This window comes from Alligator sinensis, unplaced genomic scaffold, assembly GCF_000455745.1.
Source record: "Alligator sinensis unplaced genomic scaffold, ASM45574v1 scaffold3_1, whole genome shotgun sequence".
In the NCBI taxonomy this organism is placed as follows: domain Eukaryota; kingdom Metazoa; phylum Chordata; order Crocodylia; family Alligatoridae; genus Alligator; species Alligator sinensis.
Window position 1 is genome coordinate 590,506 of NW_005842465.1, and position 14,396 is coordinate 604,901.

Consider the following 14,396-nt stretch of genomic DNA (forward strand, 5'->3'; position numbering starts at 1 on the left):
CTTACATCTCATTTAGGATCTGGGCCTAAGTGACCAGGACAAGGTTTCAGACAGCAACTGTGGCTGAGCCAGGCTGTGCTTTCACCACTGACTATAGCCCAGTCAAACACCCTCTTGGGTGAGACTGACTTGAAGTCAGACCAAAGTAACTCCAAAGCCAACATAGCTGCTCTTGCTTTCCCAAGCATCTGGGAGATAAGAGCCCACCTTCTGGACCTTGCTTATCCGAGGAGGGCATCACAACGCCCAAGGTCTCTGGCAACCTTGACAGAAACAGCTGGAAGTCCTGAGCTTACCCTTCCTGAGGGTAACAGCTGAGCCAAGGCTTTTCACCTACAAAAAAGAATGTTTTTTATAGAGCAACAACTAGCACCAGCAACAGGTCACAGCCACTAGAGCTCCCATAATGGATGTGGGTCTCTAGAAGCAACACAGGAGTAAGCTGAACTGGAATCAGGAATAAGAAAACAGATCTGCAGGGAGAAGGCAGAGGCTGAAATGCAGAAGCAAACTGAAGCAGGGTCAGAAACCAGGGAAGTCAGAGATATTGCTGGAATGGGAGCTGCTCGGAGACTGAAGACCCGTGTGTCATATAGCAATGCTCAGGTGCTGGAGGAGTTCCTTAAATGCAGTTCTAGAGCCAAACAGAGGGAAGAGGCCTAGGGGTCAGCTGGCCTTGATTAGTATTTACTGGGTCAGCACACTTAACGTGGGCTGCAGGACAGGAGCCTGCCTGAATCTTACAGAGCAGACCAAGGCTAGAGTCTTATACTCCTATATCCCCTGCTGTACTTGGTTCCTTTGGTAAATCATGGCTGAGTGCCTTTCAGCAGCTCCATCTGGTGAGAAGGCTGCAACCTATTTTTTTTTTTCCCCAGACTCTGATCTGGCTACTATCATCTGTGCTTTTGTAACCTCAAGCCCAGATGACTGCAATATGCTCTGTGTAGGGCTGCTCTTGAAGACTGCCATGCAGCTGCTGGTGCAGAATGCAGTAGTCTGACTTCTGATGAGGTGGGTTGCCAGGAACATGTAATTTCAGTGCCCCAGAGTCTGTACTGGCTCCCAATAACTTTCTGGGTGCAGTTCAAGGTGATGGTTTTGACCTATAAGGCCATAAATTGGTCTGGACTCTATGTACTAAAGGGACTGCTTTCTCCATTACACCCCGTTATGATTCCTAATGGCAGCTGAGAGCAACTTCTTACAAGTACCAAAAGTATGTCGAATCCACTTGGTGAAAACTCATGCAAGGTCATTCTCCACAGCTGCTCCTCGGCTCTAGAACTGCCCCTTCAGGGCTTGCCAAGCCTGGATGTCTTCTGGAAATGCTGTGAGACCTTCCTATTTGGGCAGGCATTCACCAAACAAAACTAGGTTGGGGTGTTGCTTATGGGGGCTCTGTTATATCTTGATGATCTTTTTCCCTCTTAAGTTGTTTTGGTCTTCTTATCACACTCCTGTTTTTAATTAATCTGTTTTTTTTTCTATTGTAGGCTGTCCTGAGCCTTTGATGGGAAGGGCCCAGATATTTTAGTGCCTGATGGGTCAAAACCAGCACGTTGAATTGCACCCAGAAAGCTAATGGGAGCCAGTACAGATTCTAGAGAGACTGAAAATGAGAAGAGGGCATAGAGCCCAGGGCCCCCCAAGTCCTTTGCCTAAATGCTGTAGGCATATATGGTAAATCATATAAATAACTAGAGTGTTGCATTCTACCAGCATTGGGGAAAAACCTTTAATCCGCACTGGGGCCAGAAAGCAGGCTTCTTCCCATGGGGCTGGTATGAATGCTTGGGCTGCATTGCTTAGAAAGCCTTGGAGTGGCAATTTTCAACAGTGCTTCATGCAGGACGGGCTTCTTGGAAGACATGACCCAGAACCGTCACTTGAAGGAGCCTGCCTGTGTGCCTTGGGAACAAGGACCAAAACCCAGGCTCTTTTCCTTGCAGATCAGGGCTGAACCCACTTTCTCAGGCTATAATGGAAGAGTCCCTCTTTCTTACTTGCCTTTTGGTCACAGGAGTCTTTCCCTCTTAGCTGCTCAGTAGGCCAGCTTCAAGAGGATGTGGGTGGAGTATGCTCACAGCTATGTCTGCTCCACAGCAAGGGGGTTAGGGCTTTCTGCTGGGACATCGGAGGTATGAGGTCAAAGCTTCTGAAAATGAGAGGAGGGCCTAGAGCCCAGGTCCTCCAGGTCCTCTGCCTAAATGCTGTAACCACAAAACTATTTATGTAGAATTCTTATGCCCCTGCCCACATAGATGTCTAGCTGCTGAGGTCAGGAGTCCTGCTAAGATGTGTGTAGCTTATGTGGTTGGGGGAAATAGGATTGTGAGCAGGTAAAGTCTTTTTAGATCCACCTAAAATTCTGTGATTGAATGGATGTAGAGTCATGTGCCTCCTGGACAACTAAGGATCCATGTGTGGAGGCATCTATGCAAAAGTGCTTGCTGCCCATGACAGTGAATGGGAAATCTGTGTGCGCCTGCACTTTCAAGACTACATGAGCTGGGTACCAGCTGCCCACCGAAAGTATAGAAGAACTATGTGTCTATACAGGTAGAGTAGACTGCCTCCCTGACCCTGCTTCTGCATCTCAGGATATTGCTAATAGCCATGCATTTGATCTAGCTGATTTGGCTCTAAGTGACTTGCCCAGTCATGCAGGAAGTATGTCAGAGCAGGGTAGTGAATTGAGGACTCCCAACACTAGACCAAGCTTCACATGGCCTGATTATGATTTCTTTGCTTGGCCTCTGCAGCAAGGAGGCATTTTGTTTCAGGGTGAAAACTAGGTGGATTGTAACTAGAAAAGGTGAAGTAGAGACAATGCTATAAAGTTATCAGTTAGGCTAGAAATGCCACTGCAAAAACCCCACCCCTGCCAATATTAGCTGAAAATTGCTAGTATTTTTCAGGCCTCTTTCCAACTGGTTCTATGTGAACACCTGAAAGGAAATGTTTGGTGGTGGGGTCTGATAGCGTTAGCACACTCTAAGTGAACATTTGGAGCACGTTCACAGAAAGCGGTACGTTTCAACTTGGAAACAGGAGTGTTTACACAGGAAACTTGATTCTAATAGCCACCTGCATCCAATCATGGAACAGAAACACCCCGGGCCATCTCAGACAATCAAGGCTAAGCTGAGCTGTTCTTATTTCAGATGTCCTATACTAACAAACTGCTTATAAATGAGATATGGTGCAACAGGTATTCACAGAATTTGCCAACAAAGGTTGGCTGGTAAATAATTTCCCATTAGAAAAATCACAAGCTATATATGAACACCTTGGGGGGGGGAAGGAGGAATTCATTTTATAACTTGTTTGGCCTAGGGAAGGTATGGTCTAACTGGCTGTGCATCAGCTGGGAACTTAGGCAGTTCCAAGTTCTGGTCCAGGTTCTACTGCTGGGTTAGAAGTCGTACTGCGGTATGTTACCAAATTTGCCCATTACTTTGGGGTGTGCTCATTTATTAGGGATAGTTTCTAGGGTCTTGGTGATTCTGTCAATGTGCTGCTTGTGTTACTATACGGAGCTGTATTTCTCCCTTCTGCAAGCCCTCACCCCCAGTGGAGCTATCTTGCAGGACTCAATCTCAATGGGCTGGGTTCCTCCAGTCACCAAATCAGTCATACACACAAACACACACAAATTAACGTGACACGCCTGACCTGGCCGGGCTGATCAGCATGGACAGGCTGACACCCTCATATGCCAAGAATCAGTTCATAAGAGCAACAATAAAATGCAGTCAGACACAAGCACACAGGTAAACAGAATCCCTCTGAATCCGGCTGGGTGTCCAGCTGACACCCTCATGGGCCAGCATTCAGTTCATAAGGGCACGTCTGAGTCAAACTGGGTCAATCAGCCTGTACAAGCTGATCCCCTTATGTGTTTCAAACTCAGCACGTCCCAATCTTTGGCCTCTTGATGAGCAGACCCCACAATAATTTGGGCTTCACAGGGATCTTTAGCATAGGTAAAAGAAGCGTTGCTGCAGAGCACGGGAGGAAAGAGAAGCAGAGAAGGAAAAATATACCCAATTACTACCAGTTTGACTATAAAAGTTATTTATTGCTAAGCATATGAAATATATAATAGTACTAGTAGTAATAGACATGCAAAAGAAAAACAAACACCAACAATGACAATACTACCCTGGTTTCACTAAGTATTTGGGGAAACTTAGCTCAAGCTTAACTGATACAGTTCAGGTTCAGAAGTTTATGCCTAGAAAGAAGACAGAGAACGCTGGGATCTCACCTAGTCCACGGTACTCAGGCTGCAAAGCTGACAGGCACAGTCTGTAGCACAGTCCTTGAAGGGAGAGATGATCTGTTCTTCCAGCGTCCCAAGAACGACAGGGGATGGTGTCAGCACAGGGGTTTTCTTCTTCTCCTTCTTTCCTCCTGCTTCTACTTCTTTTCCTTCCTTTTCCTCTTCCTCTTCTCCCTCTAGCAGCACACACACTTACAGATTTTTATACCCTCAGTTTAGCTGCTTCGAAGCACCCTCAGTAGTGTAAATCATTGTCTTTTCTATTGACAAGGGGTTATCTGGTTTGGACCATCTCAGGAAACTGATTGATAATCAGGAAACACTTAAGATTAGGGAGTAACCCAAATACTTGGGAGCCAGCTTGAGATTCCTATGGGTGGCAGATATACTGATGGGATATCTCATGGTTTCTTCAGGAACAATAGATAGCTTGCAGCATCAGGATTTTGGATTTTTACTTGTTGTGCACAAGCCTCAGCTTAGCATGACTTTTCCAGATCTTACTATAGTCTTTTAACAGACTTAAAACAATTATTGGGGTGCTCATAACCTTTTGTGGAGAGGACTCCCACCAGTCGTCTCGGGAAAGATATGACAACACCTGGGATTAGGGCTCCAGCAGGCTGGATGCTGTGATGAACCCTTAACCATTGTTCAAATGTTGCCCATACCCCCTCTGACTCGGTCTCTTGCCTCAGCATTCCCTAACCCGGCAACCGAGTTTTAGTCAATCAAGTTTAAATAGGCCTCCCATAGTGGGACCGGGGAATGTACGGCCCGAGATGCCTATTAAACTTAGAGCTGTGTGTGTGTGTCTGGGGGGGAAAAGTCCTTAGCAAATCCAGATTAGAACTGGTCTGATAAATGCTGAGCTGGGTGTGTGTGAACATGGGTTGATTAACATTGGAAGCACAGATTCCCCATCATGCAGCGCTCTCCTGCTTCTCTGGTCCCAGAATTCACTGCAGTCTCTGCTTCAGGCTTTCTGTTTTCCATCTCTCATGTAAATGAGACCTAGGGCAGTTGATTCACTCGTCACCCTTATCTGGTGAGGGTCTTAGGTGCGTCTCTCACTGCATCTTAATCAGTTTCGTTTAGGTAGAGGAGGGGGGGGGTGAGTCCTTTGTGAGTCAGACAGACTGTATCCTGTACCAGGGTTCCCCAAGAATACAGAGCTGAGACATAACAGGTAGCACTGAGAACCTTGAGTCACAAACCAGGACCCTATGGTGCTAGGCTTTGTACAGATATGAAACAAAAAATCAGTCCTTTCCCCAGAGCACTTACAGCAAATCTTCAAATGATGGAAAATGAGGGTTGGAAGGGACCTCAGGAGGTCATCTAGTCCAACCTCCTGCTTAGGACCACCCCCAACTATATCATCCTGGCTAAGGCTTTGCCTAACCAGTCTCAGACTGTGTGACCTTGGGCACGTTTCTTTGCCCTTCTAAGTTTACCGATCTTTAAAATAGAAATGATAATGCTCACCAATCTCCCTCCCATGGGTGCCACAAGGATTCATTAGTTACTATCTGTGCAATGTTTTGAACATCAAAAGCACTATAAAATGCCAAGTATTGTTTAAGGGTTTTGAAGAAAGAGGGACTAGAAATCCAGGCAATGTTTGTTCAAGATGCCCTACAAAGCATTTTAAAAAAATTATCCTTTGTAGTCTACAGGTGTGGGGATGAATGAGGCTCTCAGATCAATGCATATGGGGTGAAATGCAGTTCTCAGGGAAGCCAAGAGGAGTTTTGCTGTTGACATCAATCTTGGCTTCTACCCAATGAATCTGAAAGTGTCCCTAGTCAGTAGAGTTTGTGGTCACCAGGGCAGAAGGAAAATTAGATATCAGCTATGTAGTACTGCCATGTATACCATGCATGAAAGGTGCCCAGGTTGGTAGTGGGATTATGGTGGCAGAGGTGGGACCCTTACCTATTTTCCTCTGTACAAGTGCTTGGTGTTAAGTGCTTGCTGCTAAGATCTCCTGGACTTGCTGCATTGGGTTGCATGTGCTCCTTATGTCTTGCAGGAAACAGGCATATTCTATTTAATGCACAGGCCCCCTGTGTGTTTTGTATAAAGCACCTGTGGTATAAGCATGTGGTGGCATCCACTAATATCTGCGCTGGTAATAAGAAGCACTGCTCTCTATCCCTCCAGGGTAGTGGAACAACACTCGCTCAGAGCTACATGCCACCCTACTTTGGAGCTCTGCCATTTCAGAGGAATGGGAGAAGGACTGGATTGAATGCAAAGCCCTCATTTTTCTATTTCACAGGTAGAAACAAGAGGCTTGACTGACCTGAAATGTGATCAACACTATCCTAGCAGCAGATCAGCCCAGAGACTCTCAGTCAGCATCAGTCTGCAGCTGTTCCAGTGGAGGGTGGGGACAGATCAGGCCTGGAATGGGATGTGAATTAAAACCTTAATCCTAAAACAAGTATCTCCAGTAATAAGGATGGCCCCACTGGACTTACCTCAAGTCATGGCATTCCAGCCCAGCCATGCTTACAACAGGCTGGCAACAGATGCACAAGGCTCTCAAGATATCTTTCACACATAGTGCATACCCTGGCGCAGAGCGGAGCCAGCATTTCCTTGCTTGCTACTGCTGTGACTTTGCTGCAGAAACAAGCTATATCTTGTTGGTGCTGCCATTGACTCACCACCTGGCCTTGAGTACACTATGTCTTTGCTGCATGCCTCAATTTGCCCAGTTGTCATGATGAGGGTATACCACTGAGGCACATGGAAGCAAAGCACCATATAAACACTAAGTATTAGTAGTGCTGGCATTACAACAGTGATCTAGGGGCAACATCCTGATTTATGAGTTATATTCAAGCTGGTACTGCATCTCTCTAGGAACAGGGGGCTCAGTCCTTTATGTATCCCTTGACCCAAGGGTGAAGAACCTTGCTGTGCAGGCTGTAATCATTGATGAATGCCTTGGCACAATCAGGTTGTTGTGCCGTGTGTATGGTGCACCACTGGTGGGTGACCTTGCTAATAGGTTGGTCAGGATGGGGATGTGAATCCTCTTAGGCTCCTCTGTACAGGCCAGTTCTGGCATGGCTTCCCTGATGGGCCATTCCAGGGTGGTGACAGCATGAGCTCAAGACATGAGGAGATGCACCAAACAAGGGGCTGGAAACCAAACAAGGGGCTGGAGGAGCAGCTGGCCCTGGATGAGGACACCAGCTCACTACTGAATGCTGACTGAGACTCTGGGGTGGCAGATGCTGAAGAAGGACCGCACGGATTCACAGATGTTTCAGGCTGGAAGGGACCTTGTGAGATCATTGGGTCCACCCCCCCAAATTTATATCAAATTTGCTGAAGTCTGCTGGAACTGATGGAAACTCACTTGATTCTAACTAGCCCAGGTGGGTTGTCCATTAAACACCAGCCCAGCAGTTGGCCTGAGCTCTGTTCCTGGTTTTACCACTGACCTTGGCCAAGACCATGCTCCAATCTATGCCTCAAGTTTCCCATCTATGAATTGGGAACCATTACACCAACTTTCCTTTAGCAGAGTACCTTCCTATCTTGCCCATTATTCTGTGAGCTCTTTGGCACAGGAACCGGGTCTGTCTCTCAGTATGTCTTTCCGCAGGACTACAGTGGGCCCCTGATCTCAGCTGGCAATAATACACATGGCGGCAGTACAAGTAGTAACAGCTCACAGACAGATCTTAAGACTTTATGTGACATTTTAAAAGAAAGAAATCTGAAGGCGATGGGAACGAAGCCAAATGGCCTGATGCCTGACCTGCATCCCTGCAGTTCTGTGAATGGGAAATGTTAATTCAAGCATGAGATTGTATTAGAGACTGGAGGAGGTTTGACGAGCTGTGCAGAGTGGTGTGTGCAGGACACAGCCGGCTGGAGGATGAGGATGATTTGCTTGTAAGAAGAGCCAGGAACAGGCAGCTCCTCTGCCTTGTCAATGCAATCTATAACCAGGAGAGCTTGCATTAAACTGCCCTCTACCAGTCCAGCAGTGTTCCAGTTTTCTCCAGCAGGCCAAGGGAAGTATTTCTGGAGCTCGCCTCTCTCCTTCCAGTCATGTGATTAGAACAGTTATTTAAAGAGGCAGAATACAGCTGGAATAGAGAGCAGTCTGCGTCTCTCCTCCCAGCGCAGTACTGTAGCTAGCACATTCACAGGGATCAGCATGGTTGAAGCTTTTGCAGGCACCTGGAAACTGGTGGAGAGCGTTAATTTTGATGAATATATGAAAGCACTTGGTGAGTGATCGAATGCTTAAAAGGGGCTGAGGGGTGGGACCCAGGTGGTATAGTGCATGAGTCTTTATCGTAAAAGTGAATGATGGTTGGTGGCTTATTCTTTTCTCTGGATATACAGGCAGAGCTATGGGCTGGCCAAGAAAAAAAAGCAGATACTTCAGCAGAAAGCAAAGGCAGCAAAATCTTTGTGTTAAGAGGTCAGCCACAGGAACGCTCCCATTTCATCCTCTACAGGCAGGGAAATGTCCTTTCTGCATGATCTGTAGCATGTGGTTTCAATGTAATGGGGATATTTTAGGTGATGTTTAAAACAATGTGATCTCTTTTCTTTGTCTATTTTACACTGACATTTCAGAGCCTCGGGAGATGGTTTCTGCTAAGCCATGTTTCAGAAATAGAAAGGATGGGCTCAGCAATTGCTTTGTGGGGAAACCGGGTCATTTTTCCTAATGGGGAAAAATGCAGTTTTTTATAGCTAAACAAACAGCAAACAGGATGTCATGATGGATTTAAAATGCACAAGCTCATTCCAGCCCCAGCCCCTCTGACCTTGATGTGTGTGGCATGGAGGTAGCAGGGTTAATCTTCCTATTGCCTGATTGCTGTCCCAGCAGCTTGGTATTTAAGGAGGTTGTTCTGCATGTTTGGCAGCTGGATTGGAATGGTAGGGGGGAAATAGCCACATAGCAAAGTCAGGGGTTTGGACTAAAGCCAAGGCCAGCGCTAATATTACTAGGATCAGAGACAGAAAGGGAAGTCTGCATTGCTCAGCATCTGTCTGTAGATGGGCAACCAAGGCATGGCTGCTAGCCAGGATCCTGTCTCAGTGCAACTATCTGGGAGGGGTCAAATTATCAGCCACACCCAAGCATTGCCCTCTGTGTGAAGGTGAGGGGTGTGGATGGCCCTGGCATCTGATGCAAGATCTCTCCTGCTCTTTGCCTGGTCGCTCTGCAGTTAGAGGTCCACTTCTCTTATTTCCTGTCTGTGCTCCATGTGCTGGTTACTCTGTGCCATGCAGCATCTGCAGATAGATATGGGTATATGGCTAGACCTATGCTAAAAACCTGCCATGCTTTTTAGTAAGTGCAGCAGCACCTGAAGGGTGCCAGTGGGTAGAGTCCAGTTACACCCATGCAGTTTTAGCATATTTGCATGGTTGGAATTGAGAGCAGGGCCAGCCCTACCCCAGGCTCTGCACCAAGGGAAAGCATTTGTGTTATTGCATTGGAGAGCCTGGCCACCCTCTGCAAATGAAACCCTGAAGGGCTGAGCCGGGGGAGCACTGGACCGATACCCATCTGAAACTGCAGAAATGTGCTAGTGCCAGTAAAGCATCCGAGAGGAGCTGTTGGACTCCTCTGCCCCAGCCAGCTTGCTTGGCTGTGAGAGACTGCATTGAAAAAAGATGATTAGCTGATGCTCCACCCCTCTCGCAATCTGATGGAGATACGTGCTACCTAAAATGGCTGCTCTCTCCTGGTGAACTCACTACCCTTGCAGCCAGCTCCCAGACACTTGTCATCAAATGAGAAGGGCAGGGACATTTTTTCCCAGTCGGGGTATAGGGGGAATGGGACCCTGAAATGAAGACCCTGTATGGAGAGAAACATTTTGGACAAGGCTTCTGCCAGAGGGAGGCCCTCTAATCCCACCCAGATTGTTCAAGGCTAGATTTGCCCCCGGATTCTGTTGGAGACTGATATTCTGCTTCTCAAGGCATGTCTGGCTTTGGACTTTGCTGGATGAAGTCAGACAGCATTGGCCAAGGTTTTCCAAAAGGAATTAGCCATTGATGTGCTGAAGTAGAGATCCTGAAAGGGGTCAGAGTCTCAGAGATGTGGGGCCCCAGGGTCCTTCTGCGCATCTCCAATTGGGCTTCCAAAATCAGGAATCATTTCTTGGCCAGGTCTTCCCTGTTCTCCACTTAGGATATAGCCTCACACCCCACACAGCTGAGCCCTAAGCAGGGCTGGGCTCCTAGTGGGGCTTGCAGATGACACAGTGCTGTGCCTCTGAGCTTCAGTGTCCAGAAAGAAGAACCAGTTTGGTGCTGTTATGGGTTAATTATTGGGCCAATTAGTGAGTGCTTCCCTGGGGTCCATGAGTTAGGAAGCTGCTGGTATGTTGCCTATTTGCTTCTCATAAGCTTGAAACAATAGTGTCACATCAGCAGTTCTGCAACATTTTCCACTGCATCTCAGTTTTTATGGTAGGCTTCAGGCTTGGTGCCTCAGTCCTGCAGCGTTTTCCTGCCTGCCTGCTGAGCATCGCAGACTGCAGTGAGTTGCTCTAGAAATGGATCTTTCATGTGCTTGAGAAGAGCGGCGATGCTGCGCGCCCCACGCACAGATCCCAGAATATGGGACAAAGGTCCACTCCGCTGTGTTGGCAGTCCTGTTAAAAATGGCAGAGGGCAGGTGGGGCCACAGAAAGCAGGATCTGCGAGTGTGCAAGTAGGGTGTAGAGAAAAAACTCAGCATTTAGCAAAGCACTGAAACACGTAGAAATTTAAGCACCTTTTCAAGTCCCTGACTGTACCAGATCCTGGCTTTGTGGAAACATCCCATTGCTTTTGGTTTATGCAAACCAAAACATTGCGTGTAGCGCATCTCCGACATGCGTGCAATACTAGGCCTGTGTGGGGATTGTATGGCATGATATGTTCGCAGTGGAGTTTGCTCATCAAGCAAAGCTCTCTCCTTCCTTCCCCCTCTCAGTAGCTGCTGTAGGGTTCCTCTTCATTTCCACCTCTGTACCCACTGGCATCCATGGCTACCTGAGAAAATGTGTCCCTGTAAGCTTGTCAGATTTCTTTCCCAGCTATACAGGTTGTCCAAAAATGATAGCACAAAATACCCTTACCTCTCCTGAACGATCATGATTGCAAACACTACTCCAACCCTACTACAATATGCCTCCTTCATCTGACCTGGTCCATGGCAACTGCTCATTTCTCTAGGCAGAACTGTGATCTTAAATCCGTTTCTGTATATATCTAATTGCAGGAAATAGGGGCGCAGACCCCCACCCCACCCCACCCCGGCCCTTACTTCGCACAGAGGGTCAGATCTTAGCTGGGCTAACCTGAATGGGACTTAGCTGCTTTATCTCAGCTAAAGAGCCTGTGGGCTACTACTTTGCTCACTTGTGTATTTAGGATTTTAAAATATTTCTAGTCAGGGTATTCAGGGAATGCATTGAAGATATTGATACTTTTCAGAGATATGTTCCTCTCTGGATTCTGTTAACTGCTTGGTTGCTATGATTTGCAGTCAGTCGGCCAAGTTCAGCTCACAATTACCCAGGAAGAACTCCCAGCAAGGGCAAATCCCCATAAAAGTGCAACAAGAGCAGTTGCTCATTGCAACTGAGAGCTCTACTGATATTAAATGAAGACAAGAAGCAACAGTGCTGTAATCGATGGAGAAATTATACAGTGCTAGCTTGACAGCAATAGAAAACGATCTATCAGTTAAGCCAGCCCATGCATGGAAGATTTGAAAGCACCCTGCCATAAATCTAATTAGATTACGGAGGGCAGGATTATAAATGATTTTATGAGTTAGAAACGAACCTGTACACGTTTTCCCATACTAGCCCCTGTGGAGGACTTATCCATGTGGAAGACCAAGAACACCAGTAATCTAGGAACTTTGTTATGCTGCGGTGCTGTTACACGGATAGGGTGACTGCCCCTTGCCTCTTCCGTCACATGAGAAGTTAAAGACAGTGAGAGGGCCTAGTCCCGGTCTTGCTCCTGCAGGTGCAGAATAGCACATGAGAAGTGGCAGGCATGAGTGTGGGGGTGATTGGGACTTACAGTTCTTGCTGAAATCACTGGTACCTGCTCCTCACTCAGTGAACGGTTAAATTGGCAACACTGGGAACAACAGGAGAAGCAGTGAAGGCCAAGTGAGGAGTCAAGCGCAGCAGGGAAAGCCTGACATAAAGACACCATTAATGACTTTGCCTGAAGACAGCTCCCATGAGTCAAATGGGAATAATGGTTTGGGGCCATATCCTTTGCAGGTATAAACTGATGTGGCTCCACATTTATGTCAGGATCCACTTGTTAGCCGTGTGGTGGGCTCCAAGTCTTCTGCATATAGCTCCTGCTGAGTGGATCATGGTCCTCTTTGTCCCACAGGTGTGGGTTTTGCTATGAGGCAAATGGCAAACCTGACCAAGCCAACCACCATCATTGAGCTGGAGGGCGACAAGATGATCTTGAAGACCCAGAGCACCTTCAAGACCACAGAGATCACATTCAAACTGGGGGAGGAATTTGATGAAACAACTGCAGATGACAGGCATGTCAAGGTAGGTCACTGGAAAGAACTTGCACGTAATGTCTGAGCCCCTGGCATTTTGCCACCTTTTCTTCCCTTCTTGTCAACACCTGACCATCATATCAATTTTTTCTGTTTGTCGAGCTTTTGGCTTGGGAGATGCATCTTTGCCATGTTCTGCCAAGCCCTAAGGAAAGTTCTGCAATGTTTTCTAATAAAGGCACCTCAACCATGAAATCTGGGCCTGGACTTTGTGCCTGCAGCTGATTGCCAATGGGTGGGCTGGCATCCAGCCAGCACTAGTCAGAGAGTTTTGAAGCTGCTCAGCAGGGGGAGAAAGGGTGGGTTAGAGGTTTCAGACCTGTACAGGATGAGTCAAGGCAATCCAAGTGTCATTAGGGAAGAGACTTCTCAAGGTCTGTAATCTGTTTTGCCCTTTCTACGCTCCACTTAACTTTCCGATAGGCATTTTTAGGGAAGCTGCAGTGCAAAGCAGGCTGGAGTGCTCAGATGACCCAGATGTTAGGAAGCAACTAATTAAAACTGAACCTCCAGCCTCAGCAGAGGGCTGAGTGGGAGGACCTCTTTATCTCTAGGAGATCCACTTCATCCATTGCTGGGCACCTGCTCAATCATTCTTGCTAGAGAGGACTTAACCCTCAGGCTCATAGAAAGTATTATTGTTTTAAAGAACAACCATAATGTATGCAAGAATGTGCTATGGTGAATACTGTTCAGCGGAATGGCTATGCCTGGTTCCCGTACAGGGTCTTCACCCTACCCCATCTCCCACACATGCCCACTGAACAGCATGCTGTGCCATCCCCTATCAGATTTTTCTAATGGACATGTGATGCCCTGGGCTTTTGTCCTGCCTGCTCCCATCACCTTCTAATAATCCCTCCCCTCCATGTGAAAATGGCTGAGGTATCTCCATCTTGAAGCCTGATGTTCAAGCCTTACCTCATGCAAACATCCCCATTCACTGAGAGGAGCCCGAGTTGATTTTGAGTTGCAGGATCATACCCTTCAGGGGCCAATTTTGAGAGGAACCTGTCCCATTCTTGGCTTCCAGGCCTGCCAGGCACATTGTGCAAGCGAGAAATATATATGACCAACCCCAGCTCTTTGCTCCAAACGGTCACCTGCTTAGGAAAAAAAAATACCAGGAGGTTGCAGTTGCTTTTTCACTGCTTTACACACAAGGAAAGTCTGAGAGGGGTGCTTTAAACATTGTTCTTGCATTAGTTTTTTATATCATAAATTTGGCTTTCCTGACACACTTTTCCCACAGAGGTGCTATGGAGAATGAATGGGATTAGCTGGCATGAAGGGAGCAAAGCTTCGTCAGTGGAGAAGGGAAGGGAGGTTTCGTCGGGCAGCATTGTTTGGTAACCTCTGCTTAACTCAAACAGGAGAGCATCTCTCTTTGCGTGCGATACAGATCTGTCCATCGCCATCAAACTGTATGTTCCTGCTCCAGGTTGCTCATCTTCCAAAAAGTCATTGAACAAAAAAAGTGTGTCAGCTTTTTCCAAATTAAAAAAAATCAGCAGG

At 47.1% G+C, this 14,396-nt stretch overlaps 1 protein-coding gene across 1 annotated transcript in view; it reads left to right on the forward strand.

The window, feature by feature from the left end:
* The first annotated feature begins 8,320 nt into the window (after positions 1–8,320).
* LOC102371062 (fatty acid-binding protein, heart) overlaps positions 8,321–14,396 on the forward strand; it is a 14,339-nt gene continuing 8,263 nt past the window's right edge. Inside the window, exons 1-2 of the mRNA XM_006030834.3 lie at positions 8,321–8,547; positions 12,698–12,870. Of these exons, the coding sequence (XP_006030896.1) occupies positions 8,475–8,547; positions 12,698–12,870 (246 nt within the window). The 5' untranslated portion in view covers positions 8,321–8,474. The remainder of the gene's footprint in view (positions 8,548–12,697; positions 12,871–14,396) is intronic.